Genomic DNA, 24,833 nt, shown 5'->3' on the forward strand with positions numbered 1-24,833 from the left:
ACCAGATGCTGAAGGGAAGGAAATAAGTTCCAGAGTTTAAAGAGACTGAGAACCAGTATAGCTGTATTTCGAGATTCACAACACATACTAGCACAAGAAAGTCCTGCAGTGAAGAAACCTGTTTTAACTGTTTTACTCAGCTAATATTCAGAGATGTAAAGTTAAAAATACAGAGAGATTATTAAATCAACTTAAGAGAAAAGCAAATTATTATTAAAGAAAAAAGAAACAACTGCCTCGATATTATGAAATTTAGCAGAAAACCTCTACCGATGTTTAGTAATACCTGTGGTACTCCGACAGCCCTCTACTTATATCCCTCCACGACACTTTACCAGTATCATGCCTTTTATACTTATTAATGGTCCCTCTCATTAAGGACTTTGTAAGGGCAAGGACCATGTCTTTGTACCTACCCTCTTAAAATGCCCATTATGGACCTCTGTTCAATAAATATTTCTTGAATTAAACCATCTACTAACTGTGTAAAACCAATGCCAACTTATACAGCATATCTTTAAAAACTTTAAAGAGTACAAGTTGGCAATTTTTTTCGTAGAAGGCCAGATAGTAAATATTTTAGGCTTTATGTGCCATACAGTCTCTGTCACAACCACTCAACTCTGCTGTTGTAGCTTAAAAGCATCTAAAACAATGTGTGAGTGGCTGAGTTCCAATAAAACACTATTGGCACATTATTTATAAAAACAGGTGGCAGGCTGGATTTGGCCTGTAGGCCATTGTTTGGCAACTTCTAATATACATGAATTCTTTCAATATCCTCCAGGTGCAATACTGGACATAGTTTACATTCTTATTTTAAAAAAGTAAGCCACAAAAGCCCAAGATTACAGGAAAAAGAAATATAATCCGGATCTAATTTCAGTTGTAACCATCAAGCCCAAGTTTAAGCAGTATAAATTAGAAATGACCCTTCACAATGTATACTCCCTCTATTAACCAATTCAGATTAACTTACCTTATATTTTTCTTTGGCTTTCTCTTTTCCAAGAAGTTTAAGAACTTTATCAGCTAACAGCATGCTTTGCTGATTTTGGAACCCTTCTAATATACACACAGCAGTGACATCTAGAAATGATGCAGAAAACAAGAGTAAGTATGAAATTATCACAAAGATGATTAGCAGCATCAAATGGATTCAATGTTACCACAGAAAGCCAAACTACATGCATAGCTTTATGTGGCTATCATTTCCAATAAACTGATTCTTAACACTTTAGTTTTACATACTTTACGACCAAACTCAAAGCTCAGAAAGTCACTCTACTTCTCTAGAATTCACTTTCCTCACCTGTGAAATGAAAGGGACCATACTACACCATTTGTGATGTTTCTCATCACTCCAACATTGTACATAGCAAATAAAACAAGTAATCCAGGAATATTCTTTTCTGGCCGGTTAAGTATATGCCAAATCAACATAATGTGGCTCTCTTATGTCTGGTCTTTTTATAGGCCTCAGGGTTACTCCTCGTCTCCAAAGCCATCTTGCCACAGAGCTCTCAATTAAATCTGCTTCAAAATACCATTTTAACCTGGCTATGCTAGAGCTCAACACACAGTGGTCTGAAATTCAGAAGATCAATGTTTCCTTAACCTCTCAACTTTTCATTCAAAGTAGTGAACAATGGCTGTCTCTCTCTTTTTGAACTCAATTTCTCACAATTCCAAATCCTTGCTCCTCCAAACAAGTCAATCTGCTGTATGTTCCCCTGATAATCTGGCTAGTGTCAATGTCAATGTCTTTTCCCCACCCCATTTCTCCATCTAAAATCCATTTAAACTCCTCTCTACAATTATCGCTTAATAACTTCAAAGTCTGGTTCAAAACTCAGAAGTCTCTTTTCCAAAGTAACACTCCTTCTACCCACCATCAAAGTACATGATGCCGCAAAACCTCAAGTTTTTCTAAAATGTTCTCTAAACCACTCTCAATTGGTAATCCTGATTTAAAAAAATAAATAAATAAAACAGCTTTTCCCTTTTAAATAATGTTATTTAAAAAAAAAGTATGGCTAAATTTCTGATTATTGATGCTTTTAAAGCAGATTTAAGTATGTAGTGGAAAGTACTTTTCGACTGCAGAAATTGCATTTTGGTTTAGCTCTACATCACCCAGAAGAATGTACTTTATAGGCCAGTGGCGGATACCCTAATTTGAAGTTTTGGCAACAGATATGGCCAATTAGAGGCCAAAAAATATTTATAATATTTACTGAGAATGGCAAATTCACTTGATGCTTTGTATCAATTACATAATTTCTAACTGAGTATAAGATAATGTCTGAAAATTGCAAGGGCAAAAAACAAATGTTTTCTTTAATGATTCATCTCAAAATTATTTCATATTTATACAGGGTATTAACTGAAAAATACGTAGAATCTTAGAAACACTATCGCTCACTAAAACCTCTCTTCTGATTTCCTATTCATGAAATTACACTGATGCTCATTAATTGCCAAGTTTAAAATGTGTGGTATATAAACTCTAAATCATTTAATTTACCATAGTGGGGAACCGAGACAGTACTCAAGTATCTGCAATCTCAATTTAAACTAGAAAACAAAGTCTCAATTGGGGAAGAGTAAAACTTTTAAACACAATTAATTTCTCTACTCATAGGCAGAGTTTCATATAAATTTACCAATGACTATGAAGCCTTTAGTAATTTTCATACATAAACACAAAAATACCCTCACCTTCTAAACATTCCTTCTTATTGTCTAGCTTCTCGTGGGCTTTTGCACGTCTAAAGAGAGCTTTCACATATTTGGGATTAAGTTCAACAGCCTTTGTACAATCTTGTGCCACCTCTTTCCATTTTTGCTGTAATGAAAGTATTAAAAAAAAGTCACACTAAAGGAAGCACTGTTTGACAGAAATCAGTTTTCTAAACTCAGTAGGCCAAGTATTAAGAATCCCACAACAGAAAAAATATTCCCAATTCATACAAAGAGTTAATATCCACAGTACATTATAACAGCTCATATAAATAACTGTAATAAAGATTAGCAACCTAATTTTTAAAAATAGGTAAAAGACATATTTAAGCCATCTTTCTACCACCAAATCTACAACCTACCTGCATCTATGTGATCATACCATCTCCTCCTTCCCTCCTGTTAAAACTGAGGAAACACCCCTCTTCACCTAAGGCCAGCCTTCCACTTGTGGTATGGATCCACATTCTCCCCACTTCAAGGACTTCACTGTTAGCTATCCTGCCTCTGCATCAATCTGCTTCTCTACTGAATCATTCCTATTAGCATAAAAACACTTGATTTAGTATTTTCTACCTTTTAAAAACACTCCTTTGATTCTGTAATTCCCTGCAGTTATTACCCCATTTCTTAGCTCCTGTTTATTGCCAAACCTCCAAGGAGTCGCCACTCTCTCTACTTGATTTCCATTTACCTCACCGGCTGCTCCTTCCCAATTTCTGTAGCTGACTTCTCCTCCTCTATCTGATTTTTACATGCTGGAATGCTCAAGGACTCATCCCTTCTCTCTCTTAGGTGATCACATCTATTGTCCTCATAGTATATAACATCTAAAATTAGATGACTCCAACTTTATCTCTTTAACCCAAACCACGCTCCTAAAACAGAGACATTTCTCAATTCAACTGTCAGCTGACTCACTCCTTCCTCACTCCACTATTATTAAAACTCCTGCTTCTCTTCACGCTTCACATCCAATACAACAGCAAATTCTGTTGGTCTTCAGCTTTCCTTCATGTCTCACTTAGGCAACTACAACAACATCCTTCCTTAGTCTCCCTGCCTCCACTCTTGCCTCCCTCCAATATATTCTTGACAGAACAGTGAGAACAATTTTAGACGATGTTCCTGCCCTATTTAAAACCCTTAAATATTTCCCATTACACTCAGAATCAAATCCAACCTTCTTACCATTGCAAGGCTTTGCCTGATCTGGCCTCTGCTACCTTTCCAGTTTCATCTCTCTATACCCCAGGATCCTTTATACATACTTCTTTAATCATGGCAAACTCCTGCCTACCTCAGAGCAATTACATACACTGTTCCTCCATTTGTAACACTCTATTCTGCACTGTTTTACGCACCAACCCCACTCATTCGTCTATTATAGAATCAAAGCATTTATCAAAATGTCATTTATGTTGTTTTGCGATCCTTGAGTTCTGTGCATAACTGTTTGCTTTTATAGACCCAGCTCCTACTACAGTAACCTTTCATATACAAAACAGTCAATAAAATTTCGTTGAACAAAAAATGCAGAGAATATAAATGCCGAATAAACATAGAAAAAGATTGTCCACTTCACCAACATCTCAAAAATTGCAAATTAAAACAATGAGAGAGAATTTTTCTCCTACCAGAGTGGCAAATATTATTAAGACTGATAATACACATCGTCAGTGAGATACTGGAAAACAAACATGTTCATATATTATTATAATAGGTATTGATACTATCTTATTTCCATTTCTAGAATTTTATTCCCCCAAAAGTATGCAAAAAAATACTTACAAAAATATTTACTGCAACACTGAATGCAATAGGGAAAATAGGAAGCGATTCAAATGTTCATCAACAGGAAGATGTTTTCCACTATATAACCATGTAACAGCTACTACATATAGCCTTTAAAAAGAATGAAATAGATCTGTGTGTGCTATGAGAAGCTGTACAAGATACAGTGGCAACTGAAAAAATATATTGCAAACAATGTAACAGGAATTCATCTTTTGGTCTTTTTCCCCCCACATATGCTACTATTACATATATGGGGACAAAAGTTGAAGAAATAAACTCACCAGAAACTTTAACAAAACTTCAACAAAAGTTGAAGAAATAAACTCACCAGAAACTTTAACTTTCTGTATTATCTAATTTCATAAAATCTGATATATACAACTTTGGATTGTGTGTGTGATGAGCAAAACTAAAATTTGTTCTTTTATTTATTTTTTTATGAGTCCCTAAAGGTAATTTACTGGTTTTAAAACTACTTTCATACAGAATAGACATTCAGAACTATTTTCTGAACTGTGTTTGGACAATTCCATATAATCCTTTGCATGAGAAGAGGGGTATCAAATCATCAAAATGGACTTTCAGGACAAAACCCAACCAACCATGGACCCAAGGCAGGCCCCCAATCAGTATTTTCTCCCGATACTGGTGTGAAAAAGACAGCTTAACCTTAATATTCCAAAGATTCTTTACTTTTTATTTTCCTTCTTGGGACTCTTGAAGCCTTGTGCCTCAGTGTCTCCAAGAGTCTTCCCTCTCTCTTGGCCAGCAGCTGCTGTCCTCCCCACTCTGCAAGGTGTCTTTTTGCTTTCGACTTTTTTGCAAGTCTGCCATGAAGTCTATGCTCTGCTTCAGGCTCTGAATTCTCTCCTGGCTAAGAATTTTCATCCCTGAGTGCAATAGCTTCTTTGCAGCTTTATAATAAATGGTCTCTGGTTTGTTGTAAATCATAGCATTAGTACACATTAGTTTGAAGTTATCCTTTAGTTCTTCTATGGACTGGTAATCATTGTTCTTGATCTTTTCTTTCATGGTACTAAAATCCATTGGGTGTTCAATGATCATGGAGTAGCCGGAAGCAATAAAATCAGTCACAGGAAATGAAAAGAAAGCACTTGGGTCTTTCCTCTGCAGTCGTCTCATCAGTTGATTCAAAGCTTCTTGAAGGGGTGTCTGTTCTACTTCTTCTTGTTTGGCTAAAGGGCTTGCAAGAGGCTTCTCAGGAGGCGAGTCTAATCCTACAGGGGCCTGACACTGGAGGTCTTTTTCTGCCTCATTGTCCACGCGGTCCCGATCTCGCTTCTTTTTATCTTCCTTTATTCATCTCCGTTTTCTCCCCTTTTCCTCCCCTGGAACCTGCTTCTCTCCTTTCTTTCTCTTTTTCTGCTTTCGGTCCTTGTGTTTGTCATGATCGTTTTTGTCTTCTAAGAGGCTGGAGTCATGCCTGGAGCTGCCCGTGGAGAGCTCGGTGACTTCGTTCCCTCCCACTTTGAGGACAAGCTTCAAGGGCTTCTCTACATACTCCTCGTAGAGGTGTTTGTCCGACTTGTGCTTGTGCTTCTTGCCCATGTCCGACCGGGCCCCGGTGCCCGTCCCCCGCGCCAGGCCCAGGCCGTGCGCCGCCGCTTCCGGTCCGGGCCAGGCGAGCGGAGGGTGGGAGCGGGGCCCACGAGACCCCGTGCCTCGAGGCAGGGGTACGGTGCGCGCCGAATGGCGCGAGGCCTCTCACGAAGAGCTAAAATTTGTTCTTAAAAATCTATGTAATTAAAGGATATAAAAACCAAACAAAAATCCTGTAATTTCAAAACAACTTCTAAAAGTTTATTAGATTTGAGTGGCATTAACTGAAACATTATGCAAATAAAGAGAAACAAAACAAACAGAAAAACCAACCTAGGATACATACCAACTGCTCAAAGGCAGCAGCTCTGTTTTGATAAAACGTGGAAAGGTCAACATTCTTCTCTGTAGGGCACAAACTGATGGCCTCGGTATAGCACTGAATAGCCTGTTCATATTTTCCTGCTTTAAAATATTTGTTGCCTTTGTTCTTGGCTGCTTGGGCTCTATCAAGAGAGTTCTGAAATATGAGGAAACAATCATGAAAAAGTTATCAATACTCAGTAATAGACTTGGATCACAGTGATTAAATGACAACACCGAAGAAAACATGGGAGGGCAGAATGGCTGTTCACAATGCAAGTCACTCATATAAATATCGTCATGGGATAGAGTCTTAGTAACAGGACTGCTTAGTCAAAAGGTTTACATATTTTTAACTTGAAAAACACTCAGACTTCTCCCAAGAAAAGGCTGTAGTGCTTGAAAGTACCACTTTTCTGCCATTCCCGCCAGCAAGAGATATGATAGCTGTGTTTAATTTTTGCCAGTCTAATGAGTATAAAAAAGTGGTTCTCAATCAGGGATGATTTTCCCTCTAGGGTACCTTTCACAATGTCTGGAGACATTCTGATTATCACAGCTAGGGGTCAGGAGGAGGCGTGACTGGTATCTAGTAGGTAGAAACCAGGAATGCTGCTAACATTCTACAATGCACAGGACAACACCCTCACACCACCACCTTGATCCAAAATGTCAACAGTGCCTAGGCTGAAAAACCCCAGTGTAACATAATTCTAGTTCACATATTATTGTAATTCACATTTTCCTCACTATCAGTGAATTTGAAAATCTGTTCATGTTTGTTTATTGGCCACTGGACTTTTTCATTCTGAAAACCACTTATTCACACGTATTGCTGTTCTTCTATTACGCTGTTTGTCAACAGTGTAGAAAAGATACTAGAAACACTTTGCCATCTTCATTACAATTGTTATACCAAATCTATTGTTTGCTAATCAAATACATTTGGGGGACTCCTATCTTTGTCTCAGAATCTGCTTCCTAGAGGAGCCATCTCACATACTTCATGATTTGGTAGTTAATACCCACTGAGGACAGTTGCAAAAGCTTCAGTTAACGTTTGGGAAGCATCTTTGTAGACAAATCCAGTTATCTAGGTCCAGCTACTAGGTCCAAGAGCTTCATGGCACATCTTCACCCCAAACTTTATTGTTTGTCAACATCATTCAATTTTAACAAATATGTGATTATGAAAGAACCCGTGTTATCTCCAACAGGTAAGCATTGACAAAGCAAAAGCAGAAGTAGCTACCCCCACAACTAACTTACAGGGAAGGCTATGTTGCTTGGGGCCCAGGGCATCTCAGTCACAAAGAGACGATGGGATAGCAACCATCTGTATCTGCTCTTTTCTCCCTTCCTCTTGCTTCATTCTTCTTTGCTACCTTTTCCCCTCCATTTACCTTTTGTTTCCCTTCTCCTTTAGTCTGAATGTAGCTATAATTTTTTGTTTTTCTTGTTTTTTGTTTTTTTTATAGTGTGCAAAGAAGGATGTGTAGGAAACTTTAGGTTCAGAATATAAAACAGCTAGTTTAAGCTAGCTAGTGTCAAGAAGAAACATGCTCATTTTAAAATAAGATGTGGGAGGATGAAAGGAGCCAACTAGAACACAGAGTAACAGACAAATATGAAATCTTCCACTTGTAAATAGCCTAATCACCTTCCAAAAACTTTGACAGTAAAAATCCTCAGCACAAAACATTCATACTAGAAGACAACTAGGACTCTCTTATGTAGTTGTGGATTCTAGTTGCTGGAAAACTGCACTTGAAGCAACCTCATCAGTCCTCCCACTCCACTAAGAGAAAGAGAAGTCAGACTGGAGTAGGGCTGTATCATTCAGAAGGAGTGAGGATCCCCTCCACCCAAGAGACAAGTGACAAGCATACTTTGCCTATCTTCCAAGAGACCATACTGTCAAGAATTGCTAACATAAAGGAAAATTAATATCATAAAAGAGAGGCACCTGATTCAAATAAAAAACTAGTATTTGAGAAAGCGGGATAAACAAAGCAAACAGAAAATTTAACATGAGAGGAATGAGAGGTTATCACAGACATTTTTAAAAAGGCTGCTTCTAAAGAACACCAATTAGACATCTTGAAAATTAAAAAGGATTATTACAATAAACTCAATGGATGGATTGTATATTAGAATGGGCATAACAGAGGAGCAAATTAACAAGTAGAAGGCAGAGCCAAGGAAATCTGCCAGAATGCAACAAGAACAGAGGACAGGGAGGTGAGAAATCTGGAGGAAAAGTCAGATGATATGGAGTATAAATACCAAAGTTCCAATATCTATCTATCTGAATTTTAGAAGGAAAGGCATAAAAAGGAGTGTTTTAAGAAAATATTAGAAAAATTTCTGGAGTTGAAAAACAAAGACACACATTTTTAGACATATCATGGTGAAATTTCACAGTAAAAATCCTTAAAGTTGTTAGGTGGAAAAAACCCAGATTACCTACAAAGAAAAAAAGAACCAAACTGGGGTCATAGTGTCACCAACGTTAGGTATTTAAAAACAATGAAGCAACAACTCTGAAGTCCTGAAGAAATATTATCTTGAACTTAAAATCTTATACCTAGCTAAATTAGCATTTAAGGTTGAACACAAGAACAGAAACAGGTGTACAACTTTCTTACCACTAAAAATAAACCCCAAAGCAGTGGAGATGATTAATAAAACAAAAAGCAGGAAGGAGAGGGTAAAGGAAGAAACAAAAATGCGGAGTACACATGGCAGGAATCATTAAACATGTCAATAATAACAATAAATGTGAATAGCTTAAATCTCCCTATTATAAATAAACTATCTATCTACCTACCTACCTATTTATTTATTATTTTTGGCTGCATTGGGTCTTTGTTGCTGTGCGCAGGCTTTTCTCTGGTTGCGGCGAGCAGGGGCTAGTCTTCGCTGCCGTGCGTGGGCCTCTCACTGCAGTGGCTTCTCTTGTTGCAGAGCATGGGCTCTAGGCACGCGGGCTCAGGAGTTGTGGCTCGCGGGCTTAGTTGCTCCGCGGCATATGGGATCTTCCCGGACCAGGGCTCGAACCCACGTCCCCTACATTGGCAGGCGGATTCTCAACCATTGAGCCACCAGGGAAGCCCAAATTATTTAAAATAAAAAATAACCACATGCTACCTATAAGGCATGACCTAAAACAAAACAACAGGTCAAAAAAGAATGTAAAAGTTACAGAATGTAAAAAAGAATGTAAAAACGTTACAGAATGCAAATACTTGCAAAAAAGAAGGCAGTATGAGACAAAATACCATTCACATGCCTCAGATGGAGCACTTCTGTGGGCAATTTTATTGATAAAAGATACAATCTGCCAAGAAAACATCATTACCACAAACCTTTGTATGCCTAATAAAACTGCAAAATAGGGAAACAATTACTTTTGATGTTAAATACAAAAACAAGAAAAACATTTCAATTTCTTGTAAAAAGTTTACAATGTTTCTAAGTCATTGAGAACATAGCTAATACACAATCTAATAAGCTAGGGACTGCTGATAGAGAAAATAATGTATCAAATGCCTGTGAGAAGTATGTTCGGCTACAAACATATTGAAAATCTATTTAGTATTTTTACTAAAGGTTTTCAGATTAAATAAAAAGAACGTTCTTTGGACAGAGTAATGACCTTGTTTCATTAACACAAACAGGCAATGAACTCTTTCCTGTCTACTGGAAGTTTAAGGCTACAGGATGTCACACAGAATACAAGGAGAAGCAGTCATGGTAAAGGCAGACAAGTTAAAAGAATAGAGAGAAAACTGGATAGGTATACAAGGCTTCCTCTCCTTAGAAAGATGGATACTTCCAATTTTTATTCAGCAAGGTCTAAATCAACCTAAAACCAACCAAGAGAATCTTTCAATTACCCATTTCCCTCCATTCAGTCAAGTTTTACAATAGATTCCCTTTAAAAAGTATTATAAATTCCTAGGGGCTTCCCTGGTGGCACAGTGGTTAAGAATCCACCTGCCAATGCAGGAGACACGGGTTCGAGCCCTGGTCCGGGAAGATCCCACACGCCGCGGAGCAACTAAGCCCATGCGCCACAACTACTGAGCCTGTGCTCTAGAGCCCGCGAGCCACAACTATTGAGCCCGCGTGCCACAACTACTGAGCCCACACACCTAGAGCCCATGCTCTGCAACAAGAGAAGCCACTGCAATGAGAAGCCCATGCACCACAACGAAGAATAGACCCCGCTCGCCGCAACTAGAGAAAGCCCGCGTGCAGCAACAAAGACCCAACGCAGCCAAAAATAAATAAATAAAATAAATAAAAATTTAAAAATTATTATAAATTCCTTATCACCTAAGGCCTAAATCAGAACCTGCTTAATTTCCTTTCCTTACTGTACTGGGGAAAAAAAAAGATGCTATGACATTGAGTGAAAAAGGATCAAATTACAAAGGCAAATCACCAAATGGCAAATTTCTCCCACTGTCACTGCAGAGCGCTACCAAACCATGTTTGGGGAGAACAATATCTCAGTTAACCTCCCTATCACCTTCTGCTCATTGCACCCCGCCCCCACCACCACATTACTTTCTGTCCAACTGCTTCCCTTCATTAACAAAAATGCAGAGAAAGAATGGCATTACAACAGGGACAGTACAGAAAAGCTGATTATTTTGGCCCACCGGTAAAATTTAGGACAAAAAGCTACTTAGCACAATGCCAGCTTATCAATCAACACCAGCATTCTGCTGTGTCAGGAATCAGACATTATTTTCACAAGCTTTGAGGCCAATACCAGGTAGAAATCAAAATAAATGCACTGGAGGAAAAAGTTTAAATTAGAAAATACACAACTACCAATTCTTTATAATATAAGGGATTTTTTTTTTTTTTGCAGTACGCGGGCCTCTCACTGTTGTGGCCTCTCCCGTTGCGGAGCAGAGGCTCCAGACGCGCAGGCTCAGTGGCCATGGCTCACGGGCCTAGCCGCTCCGTGGCATGTGGGATCTTCCCAGACCGGGGCACGAACCCATGTCCCCTGCATCGGCAGGCGGACTCTCAACTGCTGCGCCACCAGGGAAGCCCAATATAAGGGATTTTATTTCCAACTCTCAGGAATCCTTTGCACTGCTTTTCAGTCACTTTCTCCCCCACTCAGTCTACCTTCTCAAGTTATAATAAGAACTTTTGGAATTAAAGGTTGAAGTTGGAAAATAAGCCCAAAGACAATTTTGAAAGCATATTTCATAAATGAGAAATGAAGACATACAGCTCTAGAATGTAATGGGAACACCCTGAAATGCTATTATCTCTTCATGTGGTCTATTTTCATATCTAAAAGCTACTAAGGAGATTTAAAAGACTATCAAGACATTATGTTACTGGAAATCACTCTTGGTTTTGGTAACCTTTTTAAGGTTCCGAACATTCCACAATATTTTACAGTAAAATTCTGTGAAAATGCATCTTTCTCTTACTTTTCTTACAACAAATTAGTTTCTGATTGATCTGAAAGATCTTCTTAAGTAAGCTGGACCATATCATTTCCTGCTTAAAACCTTCCAGTAACTTCCCACTGCTACTGCCTATACATAAGCCTCCAAACTCCCATTACTCCACTCCTGCCACTCCAGCTTCCCACATGTAACTTTGGTGGATTCAAAAAGTACTAATTTCTTCCTCAAAGAAAACAGTTTGAAAAGATTAGGTACTATGTACTCAATTTCCACAGGCATAAATTTAAACTTTGTGAATACTGGTAAGAATACAGACAAATTTTAAAAAAGAAAAGACATTCACTTCTGCCTAGTATGTCACACAATCAAAGTATTATTTAAAACAATCTATTAGATAACTTAGCTTTTTTTCCATCCAGGATTTGAATAAGTTTCATCTCTTCCTAATGAATAACTGTCCAGCAGAGTCAACTCCATGACTCCATGTGATTCTGCTAAGTGAATTCAAAAAATATGTGGAGCTGAAACTTGTATAGAATCCTGACATTAATGCATGAAGCAAAAATCAATTGTCAAAATTACTTTTGAAAATTCTTCAGAAGAGCAACACACTGGAAATTCAAGGTAGGTGCTATTATTATCCCCATTTTACACACAAAGCAACTGAAGCCCAGAGAGATCAAGAAGCTTGCCCAAGGCAAGATTCAAACAAGCAATCTGACTCCACATTGCCTAAACTTTACTTCTATACTGCATGGATTGTCATCCACACTTTATGAAAAATGAATATCATCAGAATCACATCTAGACTCACACTCTGGAACTGAAACAAAGGAAATAGTTCAGGTATTATATCTTGCTCACTACTGACCCCAGAGCAAAAGGACAAAGAGAATCATCAGCATAATAAGGTCTTTTTCTTTTTGCCAAGCAAGTGTAACTGATTTCATTTTAGTTAAAAGCACATTTGATGTGACTCCACTGTACAACGATCAACAGGATAGTCTTTATCCTGAAGGAACTCTAGAGACAGTGCAGGATACAAACAAGTGAACTGGCAGCCTCTCAAAAGAACTGCCGCTGATCAAACACTGAAACCCCAATTCACATTAAGAAAATGTACATTAGGTGATTAGAAACTTGTGTAGCTAATAAGTAGAAAATTTTTAGTTCAAAGAGTAGCAACTGCATATATACACACACTTACATACAAACTATGTGGGTAAAACATAAGGATTAGGAACAAATAAGTAATAAATCTAAAAGGAAACAATGAGAAACATAGTAAATACTATGTCTTCTCTCTCTACTACAAACACTGCTGAAACTTGTCAAAGAGACAAAACCTAGGAACCTGCCCTCTACCTCCTGCAGAAGCAAATCTACTATGGAAAACAAGTTACATCTAAATACCAAAGCAACAAAGTATTGATACAATCCCCATAAATTTATTAGAATACAAAGTAAGAAAACAATCAGGGTTTGAATCATCAGTCAAGGCTACTTCAGTGAAGGTTACTTAGAACAATCTGCTCTGGAACGAAAATGACTAACAAAGGACAGTCAGGAAAATACTCCAAGGAGGAAAAACAACGCCAAAAGGGTTATTCAACACACAGACACAGAAGAAATTCAGGAGACCAGAAAGGGAGCTCTAAAACAAGTCCTGAGATGGTAACATGACTATGTTACAGACGGCTTTCAATGACATGAATTTGGTTATAAGGAATCACTGTAAATTCTTAGCGAGTATTTATAAAATATTACTCTGATGATCACACACATATAGTCACTAAAAGGAAATGAGCTAGAATCAGGTACATTAATCCATGTGTAAGGAAATAAAATAGGTACAGTAATCTCCCCTTTATCTATAGGGGATACATTCGAAGACCCCCAGTGAATGCCTGAAATTGTGAATAGTACTGAAACCTATATACACATTTTTTCCTATATATAAGTACCAAGGATAAAGTTTAATTTATACATTAGGCACTATAAGAGATTCATAACAGTAACTAATAATAAAATCGAACAATTATAACAATATACTATAATAAAATTATGTGAATGTGGTCTCTTTCTCAAAATATTGTACAAATTTAATGCCTTTTCCATCTTAACTAAACACACACTGTGGCTGTAACTTTTGCAGTTTGAGTGTGACAGCAAAACTAGCACAGATTTCTTTCCTTCTTCACAGTTCAGAAATAGATTTATTCTTACCATAGATCTTAGCAACCTCACCATATGATTATTTTTCCTTTCCCTTTAAGTCAAGCACATTCACCTTTTCACTGAAAAGAAGCAGTTTAATGGCTTCTCTCTAGCGTATCTGAATTGCCAGCATCACTACTTTTGTGCTTTGGGTATTAAGTAAAAAAAGGGTTACTAGTACAAGAGTTAATCTGATAGCTACAAAGTGACTAACGGGCAGGATATGCTGGACAAAGAGATGATTCACATCCAGGGTAGGATGGAGTGGGACTGTGTATTGCTACTCAGAATGGCGCACAATTTAAAATTTATGAATTGTTTATTTCTGGAATTTTCCATTTAATATTTTCAGACCACAGTTTACTGTGGATAACTGAAACTACAGAAAGCTGAGACTGGGTAAGAGGGAACTACTATATTACTTATCACCATAATTACACATTTACATCCAGTTAAAATATACATGAGGTGGTTCCATGTTTCTCTTAAATGGTTTTATTCCCTTAAACTTACCAAATTCCAAAGGCATATTTTAAAATTTGGATCCCAACTTTACAGAAGTAGCAATCAACTCTGGAACACTTACCTCATGAGAAACAATCTTTCAGTATTTAATTGACCAATTGTTACTTTTATAAGAATCAAATCTAGGATAAAAGATACCTAAGATAATAAAAGTCCTTTCCCATATTATGTCCTGAAATTTAAAAATCTACAACAACCCCACCTACTAAATTGTAACACAGAGAACTCTTTACCTAAGAAGAATCTACTTGTAACAATGCTGCTTCCAGGGCTTCCCAGGTGGCACAGTGGTTTAGAATCTGCCTGCCAATGCAGGGGACACAGGTTCAAGCTCTGGTCCGGGAAGATCTCACATGCCGCAGAGCAACTAAGTCCTTGAACCACAACTGTTCAGCCTGCGCTCTAGAGCCCGAGAGCCACAACTACTGAGCCCACGCACTGCAACTACTGAAGCTTGCGTGCCTAGAGCCCGTGCTCCGCAACAAGAGAAGCCACCACAATGAGAAGCCCGTGCACCACAATGAAGACCCAACGCAGCCAAAAATAAATAAAATAAATTTATATTAAAAAAAAGAATGCTGCTTCTGAAGGATTATGGTTGTAGTTCATACAAAATCACGTGATTTATAAAAAGAATGCCTAAATGAGGTTTACGACTGTTAAACCAATTTCTAGGATAAACTGGTAGAATACAAATGAAAAGCTGGAAATTTTGAAAAAATATTGTTTGTGGGAATTTTTAAAAAATGTCAAATGATGAAGCTTCATCAGTTCATTCACTCAACACCTGCTATGTGCCAGTTTCTGAAAAACGGTGAGAAAGATAGAGCCAGTCCCAGCCTTCACAGAGTCAAGAGTTTAGTAGGAAAGACATGAATAAATGACTCTAGTACCATGTGGTAAGTGCTGTGGAAGAGAAAAATTCAGTGTTATGTGATCACATAACGGTATGCTTAGGTAGAAGAGTTTCAGAAAAGGTGAAATTACCTACATGTTGTGACTTGAAGGATGAGAAGGTAGGGGTATTGGGCATTGTTACAGAACATCCAAAGGCAAGAAACAAGAAGTGGCAAGAGATGAAGACAAGAGGTAAGCAGGATAGAGGGTCTTAAATCATGATGAATTTGAACTTTACCTCGGTGAGCAGTGAACAGACCACTTAACAGTTCTAAGCATGGGACTGTTAGGATTTACTCTAGCTCTGACAAAATGGATTGGAGGAAGACACTAATGAGAGTATCAGTTATTCAGTCAAGAAATAGCAGTGGGAATGGAGGAGTAGTCAGATATTTAAGAAGTAGAATTTTCTGGGCTTCCCTGGTGGCTCAGTGGTTGGGAGTCTGCCTGCCGATGCAGGGGACACGGGTTCATGCCCCGGTCTGGGAGGATCCCACATGCCATGGAGCGGCTGGGCCCGTGAGCCATGGCCGCTGAGACTGCACGTCCGGAGCCCGTGCTCTGCAACAGGAGAGGCCACAACAGTGAGAGGCCCACGTACTGCAAAAAAAAAAAAGAAGTAGAATTTTCTGGACATGTTTCTAGATTGGATGTGGAGAACATGGAAAGAATAGAAAGTTAGGGATGATATCCAAGTTTCTGGCTTGGGAAACTAGTTAGATGACACACATTAAATGATAAGGAATAGTCTCAGGAGAAACAGGAGTCTGGTGTGAAACACTTGTAAGGTAATGAGGTGAAGATTTCCTTTAAATCCGGGCCTTTTGAGAGGTCTGGGCTATAAACAAGAAATTAGGGGGCCATCAGTATATAAGTGTTAAGTGAAGCTTCTGGAGGGCAAGCAAGCATCCAGTGAAGGTATGGAATATAAGAATGCCTATGACAGAACAATGAAGGTCACCAAAAGAGGCAGAGAAAAGAGCCTGGAAAGGAGACTGAGAGGAATCAGCAAAGAGAGGTATCAGGAAGTTTTAAAAAAAGCAAAGAAAATCAGGACAACATAGTGCCTCAGAAGCCAAAGGAAAAATTATGAAATTAAGAGAAGACAATGTGAAATATTGCAAAGCATCAAGTAAGATAAAGACTGAAAGGTGTTCTCTAGACTTAATTATATAAGAATGTCACTAGTGACCCTGATTTAAAAAAAAAAACAAGATTAGAAACAGATCATTGAGGGGGAAGAACTATTTCATTTCAACCATGACTGATAACAGCAGGTTACTCAGTTTTTGACCCCTTTATTAAAATGTTTAGGTACATCTCTCCCTTCCTATTCTAAAGGACTGACTTAGTGGTTCCTAAACATTTCCTGTTGGGATAACTCTTGTGTAACATTGAAAAAACTTGAACACTAGAATAACTGCTTTTTAAAATCATCAAATTAAAAACAATTGGATAAAACACTACTATAAAGTCAATAATAAATACATGCACATTAGAAAAAAAATCACAGGGACTTCCCTGGTGGCGCAGTGGTTAAGAATCTGCCTGCCAATGCAGGGGACATGGGGTCGAGCCCTAGTCTGGGAAGATCCCACATGTCGCGGAGCAACTAAGCCCGTATGCCACAACTACTGAGCTTGCACTCTAGAGCCCATGAGCCACAGCTACTGAGCCTGTGTGCCACAACTACTGAAGCCCAGGTGCCTAGAACCTGTGCTCCGCAACAAGAAAAGCCACAGCAGTGAAAAGCCCGCACACCGCAACGAAGAGTGGCTCCCGCTCGCCGCAAGTGAGAGAGCCCACATGCAGCAACTAAGAACCAATGCAGCCAAAAATAAATAAATGTATTAGAATAAAAAAATCACAGGTTGCTTGAAAAAAGAAATACCTAAGACATTTGTGCAACCAGATACCATGCTTGGTGTATATGTGGGCATGATGCTCCCCTGTGATAACTCTGGCCCAAAGACTGAGAAGTCCTGTGGATTAGATGATTGGCAAAGAACCTTACCAACTTTGAAAAATCTGTAATTCTCAAGTTTTCAAAATAAATTACTAAAGCAAAATGGCACATCATGGTAGATTTTATAATGGCCCGAAGTGGAATATGATTTAATACTTTACCTCTATCTCACACACTATCAACTGTGATTAGATGCCTCTCTGGTGAAATCCTAAAATCCCCATTAATTAAACAAAAATATGAATTTTTGCTTTTGCTTTACAAGTATATGCTATCCCAGAAAAAAAAATAATTTGATATAGCCTGCTTGCACGTGAATATCTCAAACGCAATAGACAGAAGCCCAGTTATTTTATAAGTTCATTTTTACATTAAGGCAAACATAAGCCAACAGACAATAACCACTGATTTTCCACTTTATTCACTGATATTGAACCCTGAACTGACAATATTTGTCCATTCCTTCATTGCCTTAAAAATTACAGCTATTGCTCAGGTGGAGAAAGAACAGTCAGAGCACCAGGATTCTGCCAGTTTTTCCATCAGTTCAAACAAATGCTTTCTTGTTTACAAAACCCACTGAGGTTGACAATTTGAAGGTGCTATTCAAATATAAAGCAATTTCTCCAACCACAGATAATAATAAATTACAATTTGTGGTTATATTTAGGTAGTCTAATAATAACTCTGAGAACTAGACTATAAAAAAGACAAAAAAGTCTTTCAGTATTTATTGGTCACCATCAGCTAAAATACAAATTTCCATTAAAAAAGTGGCAAAGACATTCTTACTGTTGCTTTACTGAAGTATCATCTAGTAACCCAAAGCAAGACTACAGGTACCACCCCACAAATTCCACAAGAACAGTATATGCAAGTGTTCTGCTCAGTTTTATTTTGGGTCAAAAGGAATCATTTTAAAGCAGTTCAAGTTACAAAGAAGTCAATGTTAAAGTCTAATTTTTAGTGGCAGTCAGGTCAATTTAAAAAAATGTTCTGATAAAACTACAATACACCATGAAATTTAAAAATTATCAGTGTTGACCTAGACAATGCTGAAAAGCTGAAAATGGGATTTAAGGAAATCTAAAATCTGAAAGACAGTTTGCTGAATTCTATCAAATACCAAACAGGTGAGGTAGGGTAGTATTTGAAACTGCAATGAAATATCAAAACCTTGTTTCTTTTATAGAAATTATCTTTATTTTTGGTGATTATTATAGAACAGAGAACTTTTATGTATTTTTCATTCACCTACTATTCTTCTGTGATTAAAATAAGCAAATGAAATAGGAAATGACCAGAGAATTTCAGAAATATGAAAACAACAAGACAAATGATGACTAACTCAAAGAATCACCTTGATTACCACTCTCATTAACAGCACTCAGAATCACCAATTTTTAGGGCTGGAAGAAATATAAGAGATCCAATATTTTAATTCTCTTATTCTACAGGGATGACACTAACGTCGAAGAGATAAAATGACTTTCTCAAGGTAACCATGTTGGAGAGCCCAATATAAAGCACACTTCTCCTGGTTCTCACAATCCATGGGTTCTTCCAGCGTACTTGTACTGCATCTTTTCTGCATTTTCTTTTTAAAGCAGTATCTTACTCTCCCATTAGAAAGACTATTTGGCTCTCTCAGGGCCTAGCACAACGCCAGATATATAGGATGCACTAAACTAAGGTAGTTTGCTTCCACATCAGAACTTCCTTTAAAATTAATTTGACTACTTAGTAAAAACATGTCTTCAGTCTGAATAATATAATGTGGAAATAACTTGCAAATGTATATAATTGGGAGTTTTTTGACCAAAGGTTACTGTGAACTCTGATTTACTCCGTAACCACCATTGTACAATCTCAGACTCAGATAAAATCCTCCACCTCACGTTATCTCACCCCAGTATTGTTAAATGCAGCCAGGCCAATTCCCCCCACAGCTGTCAGATACCAGAAGGATTTAATAGTTCAACAAAGCCATACAAAGCAGTTAATTCACCAGACACTCCGACGCTTGGCTTAACCGTATGTCAGGCTTGGTCATGTAAATTTCCAGGTAAAATTTAAAAATGAATTTAAGATGCTTCTACCCCAAAAGTTTAAGAACTCATGCCCACAGATGAAATAAATGCCACTGAACACCATTTCACTCTTGTCAACCAACAGTCACTGTATTTACCTATCCCCAACCCTAAAATACTTCAAAAAAGGGGATTCGCTTGTTATTAAAAGATTATTACTAATTAAGTCCTAGGCCTTAGACATGACCAAGGCAATTCACATCACAACGTACCGATAGTTAAGGGAATTTGGCTTCCTTCATTAGTTAGTTAAATACAATCATCCCATTTGCAAATGTCCCCGTACCCACAACGCTAAGGATAAATGCTGTGTCACTGAGAAGAAAAGCAAATATTTTTCTGAAACCAAAAGGAAGCTCTCAACGAATGTTGCTAACCTGTGCCCTCGGGCTACTCTATTCCCTATAAAGGCAGCCAGAACTGAGTTTCCCTAAACCCATGCGCTGCCTATTGGCAGCTTCCGTCTCATGGGAAGCCCCCTGACGGGCACAACTCGTCAAGGAAAGGCTGCACCCGCAGGATTCTACCTCCAGGGCTCGGGGCTGCTTCTCACCATTTCCAGGTGAGTACCGGGGCCCTCGGGGTGTCCGCTGCCCGGGGCCGGACTGGCCCTGCCCTCCGGGGTCTTCCGTTCACTGTTGCGCTTCAGGCCGCTGGCGTCGCCTCGGGCCCCGGTCTCCCGGCGCCGCCGCTGCCGGCTCCACAGGTACATGGCACCCGCGCCCAGCAGCAGGGGCGCCCCGACCGCCAGCGCCAGCTGCCATCGCGGCAGGCCCCCGGTGCCCGGGCCCGCAGTCGCACTGCCGCCGCCCACCCCACTCCCGGAGCCGGGAATAGCCGCTGCGACCACCGCCGCCTCCACAGGCTTAGAGGCGGCCATGACGAGGGTCCTCCGCCACCGCCTCCTTGCTGTTCACGGGCGCCACAGTCACCAGGCAGCGTGCGAAGAAAAACGGGAGGGAGGCAAGGACGGAAAGCACTGAGCGAACAAGCACGCTAGGCAGCAAGAGCGGACGACAGAAAAAGGCCAGAGGTCACCGGAAACCCAAGGCATGCCGGGCCAGACCTGGCCGTCGTCTTCCCTTCTCAACCAGGGAGGGAGGAGTGGGAAGGGAGGAGGAATGGTGAATCATTTCCGGGTCAAGGTAAACTGGGCGTGCGGTGTAAGTCCCAGGCAGCCCTTTTTGTTTACTTTCGTTCTGCTGCTGTTTGTGAGACTAGCTTCTGGGATCTTGGGCCTCGGGTGGTAGCCGATGCCGTACCCTACGCCTTCAATAAAGAAGGGCAGAGGGCTCTCTGGTATAGCGAAGCGGAAGAGGGGCGCACATACGGCGGGTTTTTGGTGCTCGGGGGAACAGAGGAAAAGGCTCTGAAACTGCGCTAAGAATGGGCGGGAGTAGCAGAAGAGTTGTGAAGATTATTGGCTGGCAGGAGTGGTGGGCGGGGCGTAGGCCGAGCTGCCTCATTTATTGGTGGAATTTGGACCCCTCGTTTTCTCGTTACTGCCACGTTGACGCTACTTAGAGCCCGGCGGTGTTAGCTCCGTTGTCTGTACCCGTGTCCTCGGAAACCAACGGTTTGGAAGGACTGTTAAAAATATGGGAGGAAAGAGCTAAAAGCTGAAGGTAGCTCGCTGTATCACCGATCTTCTTAGCTCTACCATGGCCAGATTTTAGTTTGGACGAATTTGAGGTTATTGGGGGCAACAGCAGGTGGCCCAAATCAGGCTCGGTGGAAACGGGTAGATACAGGTTGGCTCCAGTTGAAACGGCTTGAATGGCGTCCCTGCGACTCACCGTCTGCGCCAATTACGAAAGCGATGACGTCTGTGTGTTGTTATGAGGTTCTCGAACTGAGTGGGTAGAAATGCGAAGACTTAGAGTTCCCACTTTTCCTGTACGTATTTGTGTCATACCGGATTCCGCTTGACACCTCGCTCCCTGGAGCATCCGCGGCCTCGCCAGTGCTCTGTTCCGCCCACTGTCATGCCGTTTTGCACTAGATGTCTCAGCCCTCTTGCCACATCCCAAGTAGAAATGTCAATTCATAGCTTTTATGTATCTAATAGCTTTGTCAAATCCTTTCTTCATGTTCTGCACCAGACCTCTTAAAATACAAAAATTTCCCTTGCAAGAAATTGTTTAGAATTATTTTTTTTCTTTCTTTTTTTTTTTTGCGGTACGCGGGCCTCTCACTGTTGTGGCCTCTCCTGCTACGGAGCACAGGCTCCAGACGCGCAGGCTCAGCGGCCATGGCTCACGGGCCCAGCCGCTCCGCGGCACGTGGGATCTTCCGGATCGGGGCACGAACCCGTGTCCCCTGCATTGGCAGGCGGACTCGCAACCACTGCGCCACCAGGGAAGCCCCTGTTTAGAATTCTTGGTAGAAAATACTAAACAAGAAATTGTCTAGTATTTTCAAGAATAAAAGACAAGTGTTAATAGAAAATCAGAATCCAGAACTATGGCTCCCCATTTCAGATATACTGATTTGCAAACCCTCATTAAAAATTTACAAATAATGATTTTGCTTTTGGGTACAACAGGATTTTCAACATCACTATAGCAGTGCATAAAAATCGAGAGGAAATAATTTATTAAACGGCACTAAAATAGACTTAATGGCTTAATTAGAAAGCTTCAGCGTCATTGCTTTTCTCTTGCTTCATGTGGGTTCCTATGAGTAAATTGCTTTCGGGTTGTAGGGTTCCTTAGCAACAGGCTAAAAAGATGAGCTAAAAATAATAGCAATAGAATTGGTTTGATCAAATAGTGATTGTTGCAGGCAATGACTTCTCTCCCTTCCTGATTCCCAACCCCCAAAGGCAAATCTGCTGTTCTTACTGTAATTTTTCCCTTGCCTTTTCAGAACAGAGTTAGGATTTTTCTTTCTTGGAATTTCAATTTTTCTGCAGCCTCAGGGGATTGTAGAATGCTAGTAATTACAAACTACCGGTAGGAACTGAAACATATATAAGTTTTTAAAGAAACTTTATTTATTGGAAGAGGTAATAGATTGTTATTGTTAAAATTCAAAAGTTACTGTGAAAAGTCTCCTTAAAACCCTGTTCCCCAGCCACCCAGTTCCCTCCAAAGGCAATGTTAGAGTTCCTTGAAACATTTTGTTTAATTAGCAATTATTTATCTAAAGAGTTGGTTTTCTTTGGTTTTATTTTTAAGATTGGCATGTATATGAATTTGTCCTTGTTACTTTTATACTTTGTTAAACATCTAATTTCCATTCCCTAGCCTATTGATCTTTTTTCTCCCACTTTCTCCACCATTTCCTAATTGATTATAGTATAGAACTGAGTAAAAGTGTCACTACCTCTATGACCTCACTGACCTGATGCATAAATTTCTAAGCTGTGAATACTGAAAACAGGTTATATTAAAGATTTAATTAGATGATATTTAAGGTCTTTTTAGTGTAATGTTTGTTACAAAATAGTAGACACTCAAGGCTTAGTTCTGTTTTTCTAAATTTTAAAGGCAAGAAGTAAAAAAATTGTCTCTTTTTCTTTAAATTGAAGTTTTATATATGTGAACATAGATATTTTCTTGCTAGATTAATGGAAGTCAATAGAATAAGCTTTCTTCACTTTTCTGGTCTGTGTCTTAAGAGGCATTTGAATGAGGCTGAACATCTAATGGCCTAGGATGCAGAACACCTGAGTTCTTATTCTAGCTTTTAATACTACTAAGCTATGGGTGTGAATGGGCACCTGCTTTCTATATAATGTGACCAGTAGATTAGATGATTCCTAAAGCTTCTCGTAGCTTTAAAATTGTATGATTCTATCCCCTCAATTGTCATCGCTACATCAAAGCCTTTTTTGATTGGTAGAGTTAGTGGATAGCTGGTTGGTTGATTGGTAGCCAAGCCTTCCAGTGAGTCCACAAACATGCTTATCTTAGGCACATACATACACAGCTTGATTCTCTTTCAGTTCTTCCTTAGGTTTACATTCTTTCTCTTTTTCTTCACTGAAAAGTTACTTGAAAGAATTGTTTATACTTGTTACCTCTACCTATTTATCACCAATTTCATCCAAAATCTCTTATAATCTAGTTTCTAACTTTTTTACTAGTCTGAAACTGCTTTAAGAGTCACAAGTTATTGTTTGTTTTTAGCTTTCATATGCTTTTATTGGAGCACTTAATACCATGGGTCATTCTGTACTTGAATGGCTTTCAGGAGACTAAATTCTCCCCTTTCTTCTACTCTGATGAATCTCTAGGTACATACTGTCCAATAGAACTTTCTGTGATGTTGGAAATGTTTTATAACTCTGATATTCAATATGGTAGACACTTGAAATATAGCTAGTACGACTAATTAAATTTTTCATTTTAATTTAAATTGATTTAAGTCCCTTCATGTGGCTAATGGCTACCATATTGGACAGTGCACCTCTAGATCTTCCTCAAGTAGGAGAATCCATAAAAATATATGCTCTTCTTTCTCTTCATTGTCTTCATTTGTAACCAAAGTACATCTCATTGTTTCAGGTACAATATCTCTGAAGATAATCTCTATCTTCACATCTCCTGGTATGACTTATCTTTTCACCTGTAGCCCTGTAATTTCCTACTGTTTATTGAGCAGCTTTGCCTGTATGCCTCATTTAAAAAATATATAACACATTGTCCTCCCTCCTCATTCTCTTCCTTTGTATAATCCTTTCTTCTCATAATACCACTATTACCTTGCTGGTTACCCATGCTTGAAACCTTAGACCTTTTTGAACCTTTCTTTTTTCCAACTGTATCTACCCAAGTACAAGTAAATGTACCAATATACACATACATAAACACAAAATCAGCTGTGAAGTCTTGATGATTCTTTGTAATATCTTTTTACTATTTTTCTTCCTTTTCATGCCCCCTGCCACTTCCCAGTTCAAATATGTGAAAACACTTAAAAGCATGTCTGACACATAGTAGGTGCTCAATAAATAGTTTCTTCCCTTCTTTTCTCTTTTTTCCATTTCATTCATCTTTCCTGAATGCTGTATTAGCTTCCCCACCTGTAGTGCCTCTCTTCTATGTGTCACTTTGCACCTTGATACTAGATTATTCTTCCCAAAGCATAACTCCAATTTCATTCTTTTCTTCTTTCTTTCTTTATTTGGTTGCGCCAGGTCTTAATTGCGGCAGGCAGGCTCCTTAGTTGTGGCATGCGAACTCTTAGTTGAGGCATGCATGTGGGATCTAGTTTGCGGACCAGGGA

The 24,833-nt window shown here is 39.1% G+C and overlaps 1 protein-coding gene across 1 annotated transcript in view; it reads right to left on the reverse strand.

Moving 5' to 3' along the window:
- TOMM70 (translocase of outer mitochondrial membrane 70) overlaps positions 1 to 20,985 on the reverse strand; it is a 45,380-nt gene extending 24,395 nt beyond the window's left edge. The window contains exons 1-4 of the mRNA XM_029213793.1: positions 20,155 to 20,985; positions 6,446 to 6,619; positions 2,722 to 2,848; positions 980 to 1,089 (exon numbers count right to left, since the gene is read on the reverse strand). Coding sequence (XP_029069626.1) covers positions 980 to 1,089; positions 2,722 to 2,848; positions 6,446 to 6,619; positions 20,155 to 20,481 — 738 coding nt within the window. The 5' untranslated portion in view covers positions 20,482 to 20,985. The remainder of the gene's footprint in view (positions 1 to 979; positions 1,090 to 2,721; positions 2,849 to 6,445; positions 6,620 to 20,154) is intronic.
- Positions 20,986 to 24,833: the final 3,848 nt, after the last annotated feature.

The sequence above is a fragment of the Monodon monoceros genome, unplaced genomic scaffold, assembly GCF_005190385.1.
Source record: "Monodon monoceros isolate NGI ecotype Baffin Bay Population unplaced genomic scaffold, NGI_Narwhal_1 Super_Scaffold_11, whole genome shotgun sequence".
Taxonomy (NCBI): Eukaryota; Metazoa; Chordata; class Mammalia; order Artiodactyla; family Monodontidae; genus Monodon; species Monodon monoceros.